Raw genomic sequence first — 19495 nt, forward strand, 5'->3', positions numbered from 1 at the left:
CGCTGCCCCCCTTGCATGCACAAGTGCGTGCAGATATGAAATCCAGTCCACTGAGCCGTCAGTGGGGAATAGCACTAGTAGTAAACGGCACTGTCCCGGGCCGGCTGTCCATTCAATGTCCTCCTGTAGCTTATGATGGCTGTTGAATCCCGTGCAAGGTCCCGGTCAGCAACCAGGCGACCTATGACAAGGTAAAGCTACTGTCTGTATCAAGTGACTTTAACAGTGCGAACATGTGGAGTCATAATGTCAAAGGTAGCAGCCCAGGCCGGACGTCCTTCCGGCCCCGACGGCCACCGCTGGCGGGGCAACACAACCCGATAGCTCCAGTGTTTCCAGCCCCCTCAAATAATTCTTTGGCGGTGATGGGGCAACGAGGAAAAAGCTGTGTCAATCGTCTCATCGAAATCTCATCAGAACGCCCGAGGTCTCCCGACATATACCCCTAGTTTCCAGAGGCCCACGCGGTCCCTGAAACAAACAAACAAACAAACAAACAAACAAACAAACAAACAAACACTCCAGGACTCATTATCCTCATTTCTCGTCGTGCCGACAGCGTTGCTAGATCCCCCCAGTCACAATGTAAATTCTACCTGTTCCTGGTAGCCTTTCTTGCCGCATCTTTCCGAAGTCCCGTCAGTCATATCACTTCAACCGCTCTTTCTTCCATCCAAATACTATTTTTCACCCCCAAATTCCTTCTTCGGTTTAAAGATGCGTAGCATTCTCAAACCGGTACCCCTCACAACACTGTAGTTTCCTAGATCTGTACATTTATGTTGCCTTATATGCATTTTGTTCGAATCAGTCATCATTCTGAAACAACGCTCATGTAATCTTTCCAAAACGGTACAACCACTCAAATCCTTTCATTATTCGTTATGCAAACTAATCGTCCTAAAATGTATAATTAAACATTTGCCCTGTAATAGCAGCTTTAATGCAGTCACACGTTTACACATTTCCCCATTCCTTGTCTCTGGCCCCGTCTTCCTCCGACATTCAATGACCTTCCAAACTTTCGTTGTGTATTGTGCCACTGTCCATTCCCAAATCACTGTATGATTTGTCCTTCACACTTTGTCATTGAAAAACCTTAAACCTTATTGTCACTAAATTGTTACCACGCTTCGCATCCATTCCAGGTTGTTGTCTCCCGTTAACTCCTTTTCTTTCAAGACGTTTCTTCTGCTCCTTCCATCACTGCTAGTTGAATTCTGGCGTGTCCTGTTAAAGCTTAAAAACAAGTGAATTTGGAAAAAACTTTGTATATCACAATTACAAATTGAAACCTACTCACCCCTTTCTGTTTTACCACTCCCCCCTGACACATTCACCCAATGTGTCATTACGTATCAAAAGGAACCTGCAAGGTGTGCCCCTCATCACCACACTCATTGTAGCCAGGCCCGTGGAACCTCTAGCTCCCATCTGGGCCCCGGGACCGTCACCCCAAGTCCCTGAAACTTGACTGTCCACCACACACTCGGCAACACAAACAAAAATCAGCGCACTACTTTCAGTGAGCTTATAGCCCTGCTGACAGCGGACATTTCTACACACAAAACCAGACATCAAGTATCAAAACAAAAACAGTCATAAAATGAATCCTGGCGCTCGGGGATCCTGTCCTGAAAACCATGTAATCAACAAGTTCATTATAAAAACCAAAAGGGCAAGGGTTAACATATTATTGTAAATTCAACACAAACGTTCCACAAACGCAATCGACAACCTGCAAGAACGAAAACAAGTTACGCAAGTAACGCGCAATCCGCTCCTTGGCTGGTGGTCGTTGCTGCTGCTGCTGCAAAAAATCAAGTCACACAGAAAAACAAAGCAGAGCTCGCTCATGTCGCAAGCAAGCTCAAGCGTCAAACATTTGGTCACTGTCCACCTAGTCCGTCACCCCGTCGGGTGAGCTCAAAGTCGTCACACGTCAAATCGTCCAAAGTCTTGATGTTCAATACTAGTTCTGTCTTGTCTGACCATATCACTGAAACGGGCCTTCTCCATCGAACCGTTTTGTTGTTGATGGTGCCCCTGATTGATCATTGAACCATGGTTCCGATCAGAACTCATCACTTACCAGTTCCAGTCCCTCCGATCTGTACCACCCCTTCAGGTGAGAGGAATTTTATCCTCAATGGCAAACACATCACCCCAACTTCAGACCTCTCTGGCCAATCATTCTGCGCACACACAGCCGTAGATGATCACATGCGCACTCACCCATCCACACACTCACAGACACACTCATCCGTCTCTATCACTCAGCTCTCCCCCCAAACCAAGCAAAGTTAGTATGTTAGTGTGCAGGCAAATATTGACTCCTAATAGTGACTCTTCACATTCGGACATACTCGTCAACATGACCTATTGTAAAATCTCCAATTCAATTTTCCATAAACACGCCCATCAGATTCATCGTAAATTGTCATATATGTCTATCTGAGGGACTAACTGTGGGACCCGCGTTTTGAGGGAGCCTCCATACCCTCATATTGCTCCAACAAACTCGATCTCTATTAGTTATCCTAATTAAATTAAATAAAGATAGGTCAGACTATTCTCTCTGGCTTTTTACGTCATCATTTGGCTCTCCCCTTTTTTTCCCGTTGTCTTGCTCAAAACGGTTTCTCAGTCTGCTTCTCTTTATTGCCCCTCTTGGCGAGTCTCACTCCCCCCTTTTTTTTTTCTTTTTCTTCCTAAAACTCCTGCCTGTCACACCATCCAACACCTCTCCCTACTTCCTTAAGTGGTCGCCTATCACCACTCCTTTCATCCACTCACTCGCGCGGTCTGCGCCCCTGTCAGGCACAGAGCAGGGAGAGGACAAACGCAGAGTTGGAAAGTTCACGGGCTTTATTGTCTCTGCGGATGACCGCTCCAAACAAAAGGCGCCTCGCAAGGAGGGAAACGGTGACAACAAAAAGTGCCTCAACACGAGGAAAAAGGGGATAAACAAAAGCGCCTCTACTTGAGGGAAAAAACGGGCCGGGAACAGCAAACAAAAGGCGCCTCACAAGGAGGGAAAAAACACGGCAAGAACGCACGGGCAAGGCTCGGGAAATAGCTGGGGCTATGGAGTCGCTGGTGGTCATGGCAAACAAGACGCACTGGCACTAGGCGATGGGAAGACGCGGACTAAATAGACATACGGAGGAGGGCGGACACAGGTGCAGACAATCAGACGGGTGACACAGGTGCACGTAGTTATCATAACGGGGATGTCAAGTGGGCGGGAGTGCAGAGGTCGTATACAAAATAAAACAGGAAGTAATAACAGGACAAAACAAACGATCTACAAAACCCCGACATCATGACATAACCCCCCCCTCTAGGGCCGGATTCCAGACGGACCAGGAGCATCGGGGTGAGCAGCGTAGAAGGCCTCCAGCAGGCCGGGATCCAGGATATAGCTGCGTGGCACCCATTGCCTCTCTTCTGGCCTATAACCCTCCCAGTCTACTAGGTATTGCCAGCCCCTACCCCTCCTGCGCACGTCCAGTAACTCCTTGACCATGTACGCAGGCCCACCCCCCACAGTTCGCGGAGGCGGAGGTGGGTCGGGAGCCGGTACCATTCTACTTTCCCTGACCGGCTTGATCTTCCCCACGTGGAAGGTGGGATGCACGGCGAGGGACCGGGGCAGGCGAAGTCGTACAGCGGCTGGGTTCACGACCTTCGAGATGGGGAATGGCCCCACGAAACGGGGGGCCAACTTTCTGGAGCCCACCTGGAGGGGAAGGTCCCGGGCGGACAGCCAGACCCGTTGGCCCCGCTGGTAGGCGGGCGCCGGCCGTCGTTTCCGGTCGGCCATTCTCTTGACTCGGTCTCCCTGGCGGACCAGCGTGGCTCGTGCGGCCGCCCAGATGCGGCGACATCTCCTCACCACGGCGCGTGCCGAGGTCACCAACACCTCTGGCTCGTTGTCAGGGAAGACCGGGGGCTGATAGCCGAAAACACACATGAACGGGGACATTCCAGTAGCCGTGGTTGGAAGGGAGTTGTGGGCGTATTCTACCCATGTCAAGTTCTTACTCCACGTGGAGGGGTTCTGGGCTACAAGGCAGCGGAGGCCTGTTTCTAGTTGTTGATTTATGCGTTCGGCCTGGCCGTTTGCCTCCGGGTGGTAGCCTGACGTGAGACTCACGGTGGCCCCTATGAGGTTACAAAATTCCTTCCAGAACCTGGACACGAACTGGGGACCCCTATCTGAGACAACGTCCCGTGGGAACCTGTGTATTCTAAAAACCTGGTCCATGAGGACTTCGGCCGTTCGTTTGGCTGAGGGCAACTTGGGCAAGGCAATGAAGTGGGCCATCTTAGAAAAATCGGTCCACTACTGTGAGTATAGTTGTTTTCCCTTTGGATTCGGGAAGTCCCGTGACAAAGTCCACAGAGATGTCGGCCCAGGGGCGAGAGGGAATGGGGAGAGGTTGCAGCAGGCCTACCCGGGCGCGTTCTTGTTGCGCGCACAAACAGAGCAGGCTGCGACGTACTCCCTGACGTCGGCCACCATGGAGGGCCACCAGAATCGCTGCTGTACCACGTACAGGGTTCGTTGCACGCCGGGATGGCAGGCGAGCCGGGAGGTGTGCCCCCAGTGGATGACTTGGGGACGCAGCGTGGGCGGCACAAAAAGTCGATTCGTTGGGTATCCCTCAGGGGGTGGTGCGTCGCCGTTGGCCTGCTTCACTTGCTCCTCAATGGGCCAGGTCACGGCCCCCACCACACAGTGAGGGTGAAGAATGGGTTCGGGCTCCTTGGTCTCCGGGTCCGGGCTGTAGACGCGTGATAGTGCATCGGGTTTGGCATTCTTGGCACCCGGTCTGTAGGACAGGGTGAAATTGAAACAGTTGAAAAAAAGCGACCAACGTGCCTGGCGTGAGTTCAGCCGTTTTGCATTTTTGATGTACTGCAGGTTCTTATGATCCGTCCACACTAGGAAGGGTTGTTGGGCTCCCTCCAGCCAGTGTCTCCACTCCTCCAGCGCCTGCTTCACCGCCAACAGCTCTCGATCACCTACGTCGTAGTTTTGTTCGGCGGGGGTCATCCGTCGGGACAGGTAGGCGCACGGGTGAAGCTTGTTGTCCTCTGGTGATCTTTGGGACAGGACGGCGCCGATTCCTCGACTGGAGGCGTCTACCTCCACCACGAACTGGCGAGAGGGGTCGGGTAGTGTGAGGATCGGGGCGGTGCTGAATCGTCTCTTTAGCTTCTGGAAGGCGGCCTCTGCCTCCGTCGTCCAACAGAAGGGGGTCGTTGGAGAAGTCAGAGCGTGCAGCGGGGCCGCTGTGGCGCTGAAGCCTCGGATGAATCGTCTGTAGAAGTTAGCAAAGCCCAGAAACTGCTGCACTTTCTTACGGTTATCGGGTCTGGGCCATTGGGTCACGGCACTTACTTTGGCTGGGTCCATTTGTACTTTACCGGGTGTTATGATGAAGCCAAGGAAGGATATGGTGTCGACGTGGAACTTGCTCTTCTCCGCCTTCACGTACAGGTGATGGTCCAGGAGGCGTTGCAGGACCGACTTAACATGGTGTTCATGGGTCTCCGTATCAGGTGAATAAGTTTAAATGTCATCCAGGTAGACATAAACAAAATGATCTATAAAGTCTCCCAGAACATCGTTGGAACACGGCAGGGGCATTGGTGAGCCCAAATGGCATCACCAGGTACTCGAAGTGTCCTCGGGGGGTGTTGAAGCCCGTCTTCCATTCATCTCCCTCCCTGATGCGCACGAGGTGGTAAGCATTACGCAAGTCGAGTTTGGTAAAAATCTGGGCTTGCTGCAACTGATCGAAGATCGTCGCCATGAGGGGAAGGGGGTATCGATTTTTTATAGTGATCTGGTTGAGGGGACTATAGTCTATGCAGGGGCGTAGGGTACCGTCCTTTTTGCCCACAAAGAAAAACCCGGCCCCTGCAGGTGAGGACGAGGGTCTGATCAATCCTGCCTTGAGCGATGTGTCTAGGTATTCATTCAGGGCTTGTTTTTCGGGTTCTGAAAGGGAATAAAGCCTCCCCTTGGGTATAGTAGCCCCAGGCAGGAGCTCTATAGCGCAATCGTATGGACGGTGGGGCGGTAGCGAGCTGGCTTTAGCTTTGCTAAAGACCTCCGCGAGGTGGTGGTAACATGCGGGTACCCCTAACAGGTCCGGGGTTTCGGGGTCTGAACTAGGGTCGGGGGTAAGGTTGCTCGGGGAATTAGGGGTAAGGCACGACCCTTGGCAACGGGATCCCCATTCCCTTATTTCACCTGACCCCCAGTCCACGACGGGGTTGTGCCGCGATAGCCACGGGTACCCGAGGATGATCGGGTTCATGGGAGAGGTAACCACATGTAGCCTGATTTTTTCATGATGATTCCCGAAGGCCAGAGAGAGGGGTTCAGTGATTTGAGATATGTCAAGGAGCGCTTGCCCATTGAGTGCCTTGGCCTTCACCGTCTTGGCTAGGGGTTCGGTTCTTATTCCTAACCGCCGGGCGAAAGCCCAGTCGATCAAGCTCTCGTCTGCCCCGGAGTCAATTAACACTCCTAGTTGGGTGCTTTTCCCGGAACATGTAAGGGTACCGATGGGTAGGCTTCGACCCTTCTGCTGGCTACCGGAGAAGGCGCTTACCTTCATAGTCCTTTTTTCGGGGCAGGAGACGGGAAGATGTCCCAGAGCGCCGCAGTAGTAGCATCGACCTTCCCGGTATCGGCGCTGCTTCTCTTCGGCGCTCAACTTGGCTCGGCCGAGTTGCATGGGTTCAGCCCCGGGCGGTAGCAGTGCCGTGCTCGACCCTTGGCGGTGTGTCTCGAGGTGCGGTGATGCCAACCTGGCCACGGGGGAGAAGACGGTCGCGCTCCGGCTTGTGCGCTGCTTCTTCCGGTCCTGCAGGCGATTGTCTGTGCGGATTTCCAGGGCGATGAGCGCGTCGAGGTCAGCGGGGAGGTCGAGGGGAACGAGTTGGTCCTGGATGGTTCCCGAAAGACCTTTGAGGAAGATATCGTACAGGGCCGTCTGGTTCCACCCGCATTCCGCGGCCAGAGTGCGGAAGCGGATCGCGTAGTCGCTGACTGACTCTCGACCCTGGAACAGCTGGCAGAGCTCGCGCGCCTTTTCACGGTCCGAGGAAACTGGATCGAATACCATGCGCAGAGTCTCGACGAACGCGGAGAGAGAGTGGCACGTGGGGGAATCCCGGGCCCATTCTGCCGTTGCCCATGCCCGGGCTCTTCCGGTCAAGTACGAGAGCATGTAGGCCACCCGGGAGCGTTCGGTGGGGAAATCGCCTGGGGACCGCTCAAATTGCATCTGACACTCCGTGACAAAGGCTTTGCTGCCCCCAGGTTCTCCAGCGTACCGTTCTGGGGGAGCCAGCCTGACACCCATTGCCATGAGCGCGGGAGCCTGCCGATCGATCGGGGGGGGACACTGGAGGGCTGGGGGTCGCTGTTGGTCCAGCGGTCAGCAGCGTGACAATGTCCTGCATCTGCTGGCTCAGTGATCCCACCTGGGCCGCCACCGCCGCTCTGAAGTCTTCTTGGTTTTTCCGGATTTCGTGGACATCTACTCCCAGGGCATCGACCTGCTGCTGGTGTTGGGCTAGCGTCGATGCCTGGGAGCGCACCGCGAAGGCCAACCGTTCTGACTCTGCCGAGTCCATGTCTGGCCAGTGCGTACTGTCAGGCACAGAGCAGGGAGAGGACTCGAACGCAGAGTTGGAAAGTTCACGGGCTTTATTGTCTCTGCGGATGACCGCTCCAAACAAAAGGCGCCTCGCAAGGAGGGAAACGGTGACAACAAAAAGTGCCTCAACACGAGGAAAAAGGGGATAAACAAAAGCGCCTCTACTTGAGGGAAAAAACGGGCCGGGAACAGCAAACAAAAGGCGCCTCACAAGGAGGGAAAAAACACGGCAAGAACGCACGGGCAAGGCTCGGGAAATAGCTGGGGCTATGGAGTCGCTGGTGGTCATGGCAAACAAGACGCGCTGGCACTAGGCGATGGGAAGACGCGGACTAAATAGACATACGGAGGAGGGCGGACACAGGTGCAGACAATCAGGCGGGTGACACAGGTGCACGTAGTTATCATAACGGGGATGTCAAGTGGGCGGGAGTGCAGAGGAAGTGCAGAGGTCGTATACAAAATAAAACAGGAAGTGATAACAGGACAAAACAAACGATCTACAAAACCCCGACATCATGACACCCCCTTCTGCAAAGCTGCAGCTCCACACAGGGAGCGCCGAGCCTTCTCCCTCGAATGAGCAGTTTTTAATGTAATTTACGTCATTGCTGTCCAGATCTTCTATCCTCAATCTCGCTTGCTGTCAATTCCTGTTAAAATGCCAAAATACTCCCATTCCTACTTGCTCTAATTCGATCTTTGACAATGGAGTTTGCTCTTATCAAACCTTCGAATATCTATGTCCTCCTATTATCTTCGCCTCCACCTCTTAGTAGTTCTTTTGGCAGAATCTCCTATTGGTAACCCTACAGCGGACTGTTTAGCATATAATCCCTTACTCCGCTCTCCTGCTTCTACATTGCCATGTGGGTGCAGTTGAAATTGAGCCCTATCTCAGTCATTATCTTGTTACCAGTGGCCTTGTGTGACTCCTATGCATGAATGTGTGAAAGTCAAAAATTGAACGTAACCAACTTTCCGACCACCCAGCCTCCACCATGGTGCAACAAACTTCTATCGTATTGAGCAGGTACATTGAGCGTCCTAGCTTCCTCTTGACTGAATCCACTTTAGTCCAGATGTCCCATTCTAAAATTTATCTAACTCGATTTCTACTTCTTATGCCTGAAGAGCCAAAACATCAGATCTCTCTCTTATTTCTCACCGTTTTAGCCTATTTGTTTTATTCAAATCTGTTCAATCTCTGACCATGATGCTTCTCTCTGTAGCTCTACGCATTATTCAATCCTTTATTAAATCTCCTCAGTTCTGTCAAACCCAGTGCACAATGAAGCTCCTGTCCACTTTAACCCAAGCCCCACAAAGTTTAGCACCGCCACAGCAAGGAGTGCGATTTGGCCGTCGGACATTTCAAGTCCATATCTTTTGCCGCACCTCGCCCTCTCAAGATGGTGTTCTTTTGTTGTTGCTTCAGAGCCAACCCATCCATCACTCTCGAATGAGTCCAACGTTCAAATGTCCATTTTCATCATTGTGAGTTCCTCCGCTACTCACTGTCTTTTCTCGTCCCCGAGGATGTCGTCTTTCCTCCGGAGTGTACTTGCCCCCTCCAAGCACAACAACTGTCTTTCTTTGTCCTTGCCAAAGGTCAAAGGTGCCTCAAAGCCAGGCACCGTTTTGTAGTCGTCCACGGCTGCAGGCGGAGTCTCGGGATCGAGTTTTCAGGGATCCTGGCACTGAGAGTGACAGACTGGGACATCACACTTGTAAGACTATCTCCAAATGTAGCTGCTCCCATCCATTCACTAGTAACGTTTGTTTACCAAAAGTCAAATTCTCCTAGTAACAGCAATGTCGTCTTTATATTGTAAGTCCTGCAACTCATCCTATTGTCGAGCTAGGTTTTGTCTATAGTTCCAATTTAATGGGACAGTACATTGTGTCTTCAGTATCATTATTCAAAATTAACTCAGAGGTCTGCGTCCCACAACTAGCCCTGATTTATGTCTTGATCTCTCACACCTGTGTCATGCTCGCTCAAAAATGCGACTTAGAATATGGTGCTGTGAATTTCCAATCTCCCCGATCAAAGTGGATCCCGCTTCTCAGCTCTCCTTTCTCATGCTCCTGTTAGCCTGCAATTGTGCAAATCAAAAATGTCATTTTCTTTTAACTGTCTGTCTGTTGAACCTCTAAATCTCTCGTGTTGCTAACCTATCTACTCCAGGAAATGATTTAAAGGGTCTTAAAGAAAGGACCAACAGATTACTCCCAATATCTCCTCATTATTTACGAGTTAGCCCCCCTTTCTTCTCTCACTCCCTCTTTCTATCTGTCTCTGGCCGCATTTGTGGCGTCCTGACGTAAATTAGTGAAGAATTTGGGGGCAGCGCTCCACGAAGCTTTTCCTCAGATGACCTGGGAGTTCTGTCCGTGTCTCTTTGTCCTCTGGGAGGAGACGTGCGCGTATTTGTTTGGTCAATCTTGTTCAAGTTAACGTAATCACTCACTTTCTCATTAGTTGTCGGATGGACTAGGAGCGCTGGCCGCCCTCAACAGGCTCCCTCTTAATTTACGGGCGAACCCCCCCCCCTTTTCTTCACTTTCTCCCTCCACCTATCGGTCTTGGGCCGAATGTGTGGCGTCCTGCCATAAATCACTGCTGCCACGGCCCAACTCTTTTCTTAAGACACACAGGTACATTTACATTAGTATTTCAATGAGTATTGCAAGCATGTCTCTCTCTTGCCTATTTGCAAACTGTTAAACATTAGTGCCAGTGATGTTTCAGTTTCAGTCATGCACGTTCGCTGTTAATCATGCACCCTTTGCTCATCAACATTTGATCTCCCCTCGTCATGTCTCAGTTCTCATCGACATTGACCTCTACCGGGGGGGACCCAGCCCCGCCTTTGCGGGCTCCTCGGCACAGCGCCCCCGGACAAGGGGGGGTCAGCGTATCAATGTTGACGCCACGGCCTGGCCAGGCCCGCGCGTCTCGCCGGCCCCCACCTTCGCTGATATAGCACCATTCCGCGCCTCGGAGCACACAGGGCACCTTCCTTTCTTGAACATTCTCTGATGCATGCCGTCCTCCTTCCCCCATGCGTGTGCACATAAACGCACACACACCGAGCGCGCACACAACCGCACATGCACACACCCATTCGCGCGCACGCACGCCCGCTCAATACACAAAGCGCACACGCAGATCTCATACACCCACACGCATAAGCACGCACGCGCACCCCATACACCAAGCGCGCACACAGCTCAGACGAACGACGACAACTGACAGAAACTTTACAGACATTACGCACGAACATAGAACACAGACAAAGGGATTTGAATCCATCTCTCATGTAGCTTCTCACTAACCGCTTCCATGCAGTTTGGTCATTCTGTGGCTTCTTACCGTGCGCAGGTGCACTTACAAACATGCCCTTTGCACTTCTTGTCTTTGTTTCCCTTAAAAGCGCTTTGCATTACCCCTTATACTGCAAATTTTTAACTTCAGTGTGCACACAGATTACTTTTCTTACATGATATACCAAAATTAAACCCCCTGAGGCCTCTTTTTCCACGTTTTCTAATTTCTATCGGCTCCGCACTCCTCCGCTCTGCCAATTGCGGTCTGCTGCAAGCCGTAAATTTTATCAGACTTTGACAGGAGTGTGTGCTATTACAGTGCGCCTCGCCAATCGGAATCGAACCGTGACGACTTGGGTACGACCGCAGCGCACCAGTTCGCCCCGGTAAGTTGCCCGAAGAGTATCTCTCTAAGAGGCTAACGCGCCAGCAGTCAGCCGGGGGAACCTCGCAACCCGCACAAACTCCTAATCTGATCAGTGCTCAAATAACGTGGTCTGCGCGCATCATTCTCTTTGGCGCCCTGGTCCCAGAACCAGCCGGTAATTCTTCCACATTCATTCACACAGCTACGGATGCCAAGGCTTCACACTCCTCCGCTCTGCCAATCGCGGTCTGCAGCAAGCTTCCCTTTTTCGTGCGACCCTTATAGAGACAAATGCCCCCTTCGCACATCTCAACGACCACATTGGGTGTGATCTCAACGTCCCAGCACGACCCCGGGAATTGTGCCTCCGGTGGCTTGGTGGTGCACGTCTCTTGTCGCACACAGTGTTCAATCGTACCTGTGTTTTCGCCTCAATCACACAGCTAAAATTTCCATCTTCCAACGGATCTGTAGCCAAATTAAAGTCCACGTTTTATGGGACTTTCTATTATTATTCTCTCGTGACAGCCAATCAGTAATGTCTAAGACATCTTGTCCTGTTTCACGTGCCGTCTCTCGGGGCATTTTCTTTCTCATTCATCATTCACACCAGACATGTCACTCACACTGTTGTGCACATTCCCCATTTAGTCTTATGCTATTTTTATTTTTTCCGATTTTTATTTGTCTTTTTTCCCTTTTTCTATTTTTATTGAACATTTTCATTTTTCTATTGGGGCAACTCCTCCCTTTCAAAATCCACATCTCGTCGACATCCAGCTAGGGGAGACAAATCCCCCCCCCTTTTTTGCCAGCCACTGGCGCACCAGGCCCGTTAACTGTCCCGCTTAGGAGCCACTCCATCCCCCCACACCAGGCACGAGCACCTCGCAATACTGTGAGTGAAAGCTTCTCACCTCAAACTCAGCCTGCCGGCCGGACGCTCGATACTCGTACCCAGGCGGGCGTGGGCTCCCCAAAGGACAAGAGAACTGTTCGTGACGCCAAAAATTGTGGTGAATTCTCTTCGCTGGTCAGCTGGTCTTCCAAACAAAATGGTGAAAAAGTGGCTGGCTTGGGGAAGGAAAACTTCAGTCACACACGGTTGATTGGGGAATGATTTTATTCAACCGATGTCAGAGAGAAGTGTCTCGCGCCCTAGCCAAGATGTCGACTTCCTTTGTCTACTCTCGCCCTAAACCTTATACTCTTGCGCTTCCCTCCACGCGGGAGCGCGCACATGGGGCTGTTGGCTGACCTATGACCACGCAGCCTGCCTCCCTACCTCTACATGGTGGTATCTTAGCAGTTGTTAATGGAAGCCAGATGTGACCAAGCCCCAAACAATCCCACACGAACCTGACCCGAACATGACCCGGTCACACTTAGGCTTACTAGTGAGATAAACATTGCATGATACCAGAATAGAAATACACCACAGTACCGCAAAAATTGATAGCTCTTGACGGGACGCGCCGCATTTACACGTAAAGAAGCATTATGCGTATTTTTGTTCATTCAGTAGTCAGTTTCATTAAACCGATGACGTAATGCACGATTATAAATATATATACACGTCACGGTAACGTCACAAAGCGTCGATAAAACCCCTTATGCCTTGCTGACTCTCCATACCACAATCCAACGCTAGATCAATTTAAGTATTTACACACTCACATTAAGTCAACTGATGATTGAAATAGTGTATAAAATGAAATAATAAACACATAGACTTCAGGTATAAATGTGGCTTAATAAATTCTTAAAGATTAAACAGTTGCAACATGTTTGTCGAGTGTGGATTTGATTTACAACAAGTATTATATTTGTGCTTCATTCTTTCAAATTAAGTGATTGTGTGTGACAGATTTATTTTTCTGTCATCGTGCAGATTGACAGTGATGTCATCGCACTGATGGACGATGCCGCTCTTGCCAATTACATCCCTCGCTATGGAGACCGCATTGCACTCTTTAATTTTTGCAAGACGAAACAGCCTACATCCAAAAGAAAAAACGGACTTTTAGAAAAACTACGTGAAAAAATGACTCAGGAAAGACAGTGACAAAGAGGACACCACCTCAAAGACACAACCACAAGAGACAAAGAAGCAGAAAACAACAAGAAATATTGCGATCGGATGGATACACAGTGATGGAAATATGACCAAACAGGTGAGGGAGAAGCAGGGAGGGGGTACCAGAAAACTTCATATGTCCACAGAAGCTGGGTTGAAAGACATTCTCAAGGAAGGAAAAAAACTATTTTTCCCAGATGGAATTTCTCCCAAAGGATCACAATTGGACTTTGAGTTTGAGGTTTGGGATTTCAAACAAAACTGCCTCACTGATGACACCTGCCATTCCATCGGCTATATGTACGAGGCTGCAAAGCTAACATTGTTGCGTTTTTACATTGCAACAAGACCAAAAGAGAACCAAGATTATATCCACACACACGAGGAAGTTACGTCAGACAATGGCAGTGAATACAATGCCGCAGAAAGTGACGAGGTCTCTGTTTATTCAAATGAAGTCTACCAGCTATTCAACATTTCTGTTGATTCAGAAATTACCTTTGGTCCCACATATGACACACAGGAAGATACAGAAGTCACAATGATCTACAATGGTCCTGCTATGCCCCTCAATCCATCTGATCCACAAGATGTGTTGACTATAACTGTCCACTCCACTGACACATTGAATGATATGATAAGAGCATTCTGCAAAGAAGAAATACTGAACAAACCACTCAGTGTGAAACGCATACTCCCAGGTGATAGAGAAGAAGCAGGTGTTGGGTCTGGAGTACTGAGAGATGTTCTCACCTGTTTCTGGCAGGAATTCTATGACCGATGCACCCTTGGTACATCAATTAAGGTGCCATTTATCCGTCATGATTTTTCTGCAGCAAAGTGGAAAGCAGTTGGGAGAATACTTATAAAAGGTTACCAAGAGTGTTGCTATTTCCCAAACAAACTTGCGTTTCCTTTCCTCGAGCAAGTGCTTTTCAACTGTGTCTACAGTGATCCAAAGGCCCACTTTCTGCAGTTTGTGAGCAGCCAGGAGCGTGACGTTTTGATGGAGGCAATGAAAAACTTTTCAGAAGTGGACCAAGATGATCTTGTGGAAGTTCTTGACAGCTATGGGTGTAGAAAGATTATCACACCTGAAACCTTTCCCACAATACTGCAGGAAATAGCGCACAAAGAGCTTGTCCAAAAGCCCATGTTTGTTATTGACTGCTGGAGGGAGGTTACTTTTCACCATGACTTCATAAGTCCTGACGCACTTAACAAGTTGTGCTCTGACTTGCAACCTACTTCCAAAAAGGTCTGCCAACTGCTGAAATTTCCAAATGATTTAACCTCAAAGCAGAAGGAAGTGGTAAATCATCTGAAAAGGTTCATCAGAGAGTTGGATGAACTCAAGCTTCAGAAATCTCTCCGGTTTTGCACTGGATCTGATCTTATTGTCACCGACACCATCCTTGTGGAGTTTCAACAAATGACAGAGTTTAGTAGAAGACCAGTGGGGCACACGTGTGGAAAGGTTTTGTACATTGCTGACAGCTATGAAAATTTCCCAGACTTCCGATCAGAATTCAATGCCGTTCTCGAAAGCAATATCTGGGTCATGGATATTGTTTAATTCTGTCAATAACCATAACTCCGTTAATTATCCGTTGTAAGTTGCATCAACACAACATATTTTGTTCACTGTTCGTATTGGTCAAATAGAAACAAACTTTGTATTCGTTCCTTCACTGTTTTTAGAGTTCTATAGAAACAGCTTGCATTTGGCATTGTGTTCCAGTTATATAAAAGTTCTAGGGCTTTCTTAAAATGACCCAAGATGTTATGCATAACCATTGGATGGTTGTTTTCAGCAGCTACAGAGTATTAAGTGAATGCTTCTGTAATGAAGAGTGGTAATATTTTATTGCATTCAATAAACTCACTCTTCATCCACTATGTATTTCCAGACTGCACCTGAATGTTGGTATATAAAAATAAAGTATTATGTTGTACAGATGCCTTCTATGAAAAGACACAATTTTTAATATACAAGTAATACATTAATACTTAATACATACCGTTTTTTTCCATGTATAGTGCGCCCCCATGTATAGTACGCACCCCTAACAATGGCATGCTGATGCTGGAAAAAAGCTTGTACCCATGTATAATACGCACCCAATTTTTATGAATTTTTTTAAATTTTTTTTTTTTTAAGTCCCAAAGATCGTCACACACGCAGGGAGGCAATGGGTCCCATTTTTAAAGTCTTTGGTATGGTCTTAACTAGGCTGGATGTCATTTTTTTGTTGGCGTTGATTTCTCCGACTGCCCCTAAACGCACCACCGCGCTCCGTGCGCACACGGCGGCTCTGTATGGGAGAGACGTTGAAGAGGAATAAAAACACCCTTGGAAACCAAAACTTGCCCCTCGTCGTGACTCGGAGCCGCAACAAATGTTTCGGATTTGTGTAGGGTACATTGTGACAGACGGCAAACTAGCAGGTGATCGAGCGAGCGTCTGATACAAGAGCATTGCGGTCGTATGGAGCGTGTTTGAAATGAACAGCAGAGACGAAAGGAACAAGGCAAAGTGTTGTGAAATAAAATATTACCTGTAATACGCATTTTGTTATTTGCTGATTGAAACTGCTAATTAAACTGTGAATTGAAACTAATAGGTGGAGAACTGAACTCTCGCTCTTTATATAGCTGACGTGTCTTGCGCAACCGTTCTGCGCATCTGTAATGGCGGCCTCCGTATGACGTCCGGTCCGCGATGGAGATTAAAAAACAAACAATATTTGACAATAACACACCATCGATTGCACCATCGCATCAAACGATGTGTCGTCAATTATGAATTTTACTAAGTGTGTTGGGCAGGATGGCTGAATGCGATGCGCGATTGACAACAAACAAGAAGAAAGGTGAGTTTTATTTCGGGGGAGATTTGTCATGTCTCGTCCCCAGTTTTGCTATGTGTCTAGGTTGCCATAGTTTCTGTTCGTGTCACCCCGCTCTTCCTGTGTCACCTCAATCGATGTAACGTGTTTTGTATTTAAGTCCTGTCTGCCCCTCGCTCACCGTTGGATCATTGCATGTGTTACTGTCATTCTGTTCCTGTCTTTGGTAATGTCACCCTGTCTTTTTGTTCCACGACTTTGTCGGTCAGTCCTGTTGTTGGTTTTGTTGTACCATGACTTTATTTAAAAAAAAAAAAAAATTAAAAAAAAAAAAATTAAAAATTTTTTTCTTTGTACCCATGTATAATACGCACCCCAGATTTTAGGACAATAAATTAGTAAAATATTGCGCACTATACACGGAAAAAAACGGTATTTAAGCAGTCAAGTTCAGGACATTTCAAGCAAAATGTAACATCTTGGTTTTTGTTAGTCACAAATGGAAAAGAATAACCATAGATCCGGTAAGCATAGTTTAAAAAAAATCAATTTTGCAATGAATTATTCTGTTTAATTTGGGTCATTAAGGAACATTTAAAGGTCAAGAAGGCATTGTAGGACTAAAAAAACATAGTAACTGAGTATAGTATACTCAGAGTATACAGACTACTGATTAAAAAAAAATCAGAAAAATTATTTTCTGAGGAGTTTATATGTATTACATCAATACGCTTGTCAAACAATCTTCAGTAATTCCTCTCTCAACATAAGATACAAGTCACTTGCATGCAATGGATCTGATGGAGCGTGCCATTCATTTTCCTCCATTAGCAGACAACACAGTTCAAATACAGTTTCATCGCAAGGAAACTGCCATTTTGGAGTGCACTCTTCCATACACGCAGTGATATCTTGCATTCCAGTGGGTTTCAGTCGATCCTCGGCACTGTGCATGGCAGGGAATGAATACATGACGACTGGCCGGCCTGAAGCTGTATCACCGTTCGACCTTGGTCTTATTTTGTGTGAGTTCCATGTGTTCACAACTTCATCCAGCTCATCCTGCACAAGAGCAGCATAGTTAAGTATTTAAGTACATTGTTATTTTTTATTATTCAATTTATTCATTTCAACTTCAAAAACATGATGGGAGAGATAAAATATTTTACCTGCACAAGATTAAGAAAGCAGAACTGGATAAGACTTTTATCCAGAAAATCTCCTGTGTAGTGACCATCCACCTGAAGAGTTTGAAATAAATTAATCCAGAACTGTGCACTCTGTTTGCGAAGGATGGACCACCACCCTTCAATGCGCTGATTGGCAGTACTTCTCCCGTAAAGAAAACTTTTCTCCCCAGCAAAATTGTCAGAGTGGTTTTGTCGCAAAAACACTTGCATCTGTTCAACACAACCATTTTCTGTGCCCCTGTCTGCATGGATCCTCTCTGGACATCCACCAATGCGCGAAACTGTTTTGATAAAATAACTTGCAATCACCTTGGGATCATTGTTTGTGGTATAGGCCTCTGCCCATAACACATACCGGCTAAACCCATCAATACAACCATGGATGCAAATCCCATAGGGTTTTAATTTATCATAGCCATCCATGTGCCAAAGAGCATTTGGGCCTCTGCAGCTGTACTGGCGTCTTCTAAGGCGTCGTGCTCTTCTTAATTTCACGCCGACTGGGTCAACCAATTTTATAATTTGTCTTATTGCATCTTGTGAGACAACAAATCCTTTTTGAATCGCACGTAGATGAAGCCAGCGATAACCTTGCATCTGGCCACAAGTCAGGATTTCATGCTGGACAAAAGCCAACACATCTCCCAGGTCCGACTGATTCTTTCTTCGGAACAGACCAAGTCTTTTACAAGTTCTCTTCAGAGTCCGAATACTTATAATAGTCTGAGCATTATGTGCTAAAACTGCAAGTATTTCATTGTTGCTGAATGCAAGTCTAAAGCATAGCTTGATTAAGTCATCCAAATCCAGCTTTTCAGGCACTGGTTGAGTTGCACCCTCCATCAGTCACTTTATCTGCACAACAAAGTAAAAACAATTACAATTTGTCAAACACAACAGTGGGCATTTTGAAAACATGACTTTATGACAGTATGCTTATTGTATAAAGTTGTTTTTAATACTAATACTCCTGGTACGATGTCAGGTGTAACATCACTAAACAAGTCTCATTCAGTGAGTAAATAAAGACGTGTGTGTGTGTGCATGATTATCCTTCAAATGATGTAACCTTGAATTGTGGCGCGTAGAATCACCACTCTTAAACAACAGTATTGAGTTAAATGTAAGGTGCAATGATATTGCAGCCGGTCACAATCAGCAAGGCATAGTTTATGCCGCGAGTCGCGGTGTTTTACCGACGCTTTGTGACGTTGCCGTGACGTGTATATATATTTATAATCGTGCATTACGTCATCGGTTTAATGAAACTGACTACTGAATGAACAAAAATACGCATAATGCTTCTTTGCGTGTAAATGCAGCGCGTCCCGTCAAGAGCTATCAATTAGCAACGGAGCTACATGCTACACGGAGCCAGTTATATACGCAACAGTCACCAAAATGAACACAATGCTTTATTTACTCACCCCCGCTCCTCCAAGTGTGAAATGATGTCCTCCGGCAATCCTCTGGCACGCAAAAAGTCACTCGTTTACGACATAAAGTCCCTCTGGTCAAAACCACACAACACTGACTCTCCCTCCGCCACCCCACGCCATAAAGTCAGAATTCTCTGACTTTAAACTCAGAATTCTGACTTTATTCTCAGAATTCTGACTTTAAAGTCGGAATTCTGACTTTAAAGTCGGAATTCTGAGAATAAAGTCAGAATTCTGAGAATAAAGTCAGAATTCGGACTTTAAAGTCAGAATTCTGAGAAAAAAGTCAGAATCCTGTCACCCCTCGTTTTTTTTCTTCTTCACTGGCCCTAATCCTCTTCCGTAGTCTTCTCACTGCTGCAAGGTCGCCATTTAAGGTGACATACAGAATCCAACATTTACCTCATGTTTTCAGTTTGAATATAAAATTAATAATACGTTTAAAAAAATAATATCGATAACACGGTAGGAGCGCAGGCTGAGAATGGCGTTGTCATGATTGGATCACTACCCTGTCAATCAATCAGTCGTGCCCGCTCTACCTACCGAACGTGT

General features: G+C 47.7%; 1 protein-coding gene across 1 annotated transcript; it reads right to left on the reverse strand.

Moving 5' to 3' along the window:
* Window positions 1-16860: 16860 nt before the first annotated feature.
* On the reverse strand, window positions 16861-19472 carry LOC133162107 (uncharacterized). Its single transcript, XM_061291057.1, has 3 exons — window positions 18929-19472; window positions 17481-18356; window positions 16861-17373 (listed from the first exon to the last, which is right to left on the reverse strand). The coding sequence occupies exons 2-3, from the start codon at window positions 18342-18344 to the stop codon at window positions 17047-17049; spliced, it is 1191 nt and encodes a 396-aa protein (XP_061147041.1). The 5' UTR covers window positions 18345-18356; window positions 18929-19472; the 3' UTR covers window positions 16861-17046.
* Between the last annotated feature and the right edge of the window lie 23 nt (window positions 19473-19495).

The sequence above is a fragment of the Syngnathus typhle genome, linkage group LG11 (assembly GCF_033458585.1).
Source record: "Syngnathus typhle isolate RoL2023-S1 ecotype Sweden linkage group LG11, RoL_Styp_1.0, whole genome shotgun sequence".
Taxonomy (NCBI): Eukaryota; Metazoa; Chordata; class Actinopteri; order Syngnathiformes; family Syngnathidae; genus Syngnathus; species Syngnathus typhle.

Excerpts from the sequence above, each read along its gene's own strand:
- LOC133162107 (XM_061291057.1), bottom strand. The coding sequence starts at position 18,344 with ATGGAGGGTGCAACTCAACCAGTGCCTGAAAAGCTGGATTTGGATGAC. Across the intron at positions 17,374-17,480 it reads GCTTTCTTAATCTTGTGCAG|GATGAGCTGGATGAAGTTGT; the intron begins GTAAAATATTTT and ends GCTCTTGTGCAG.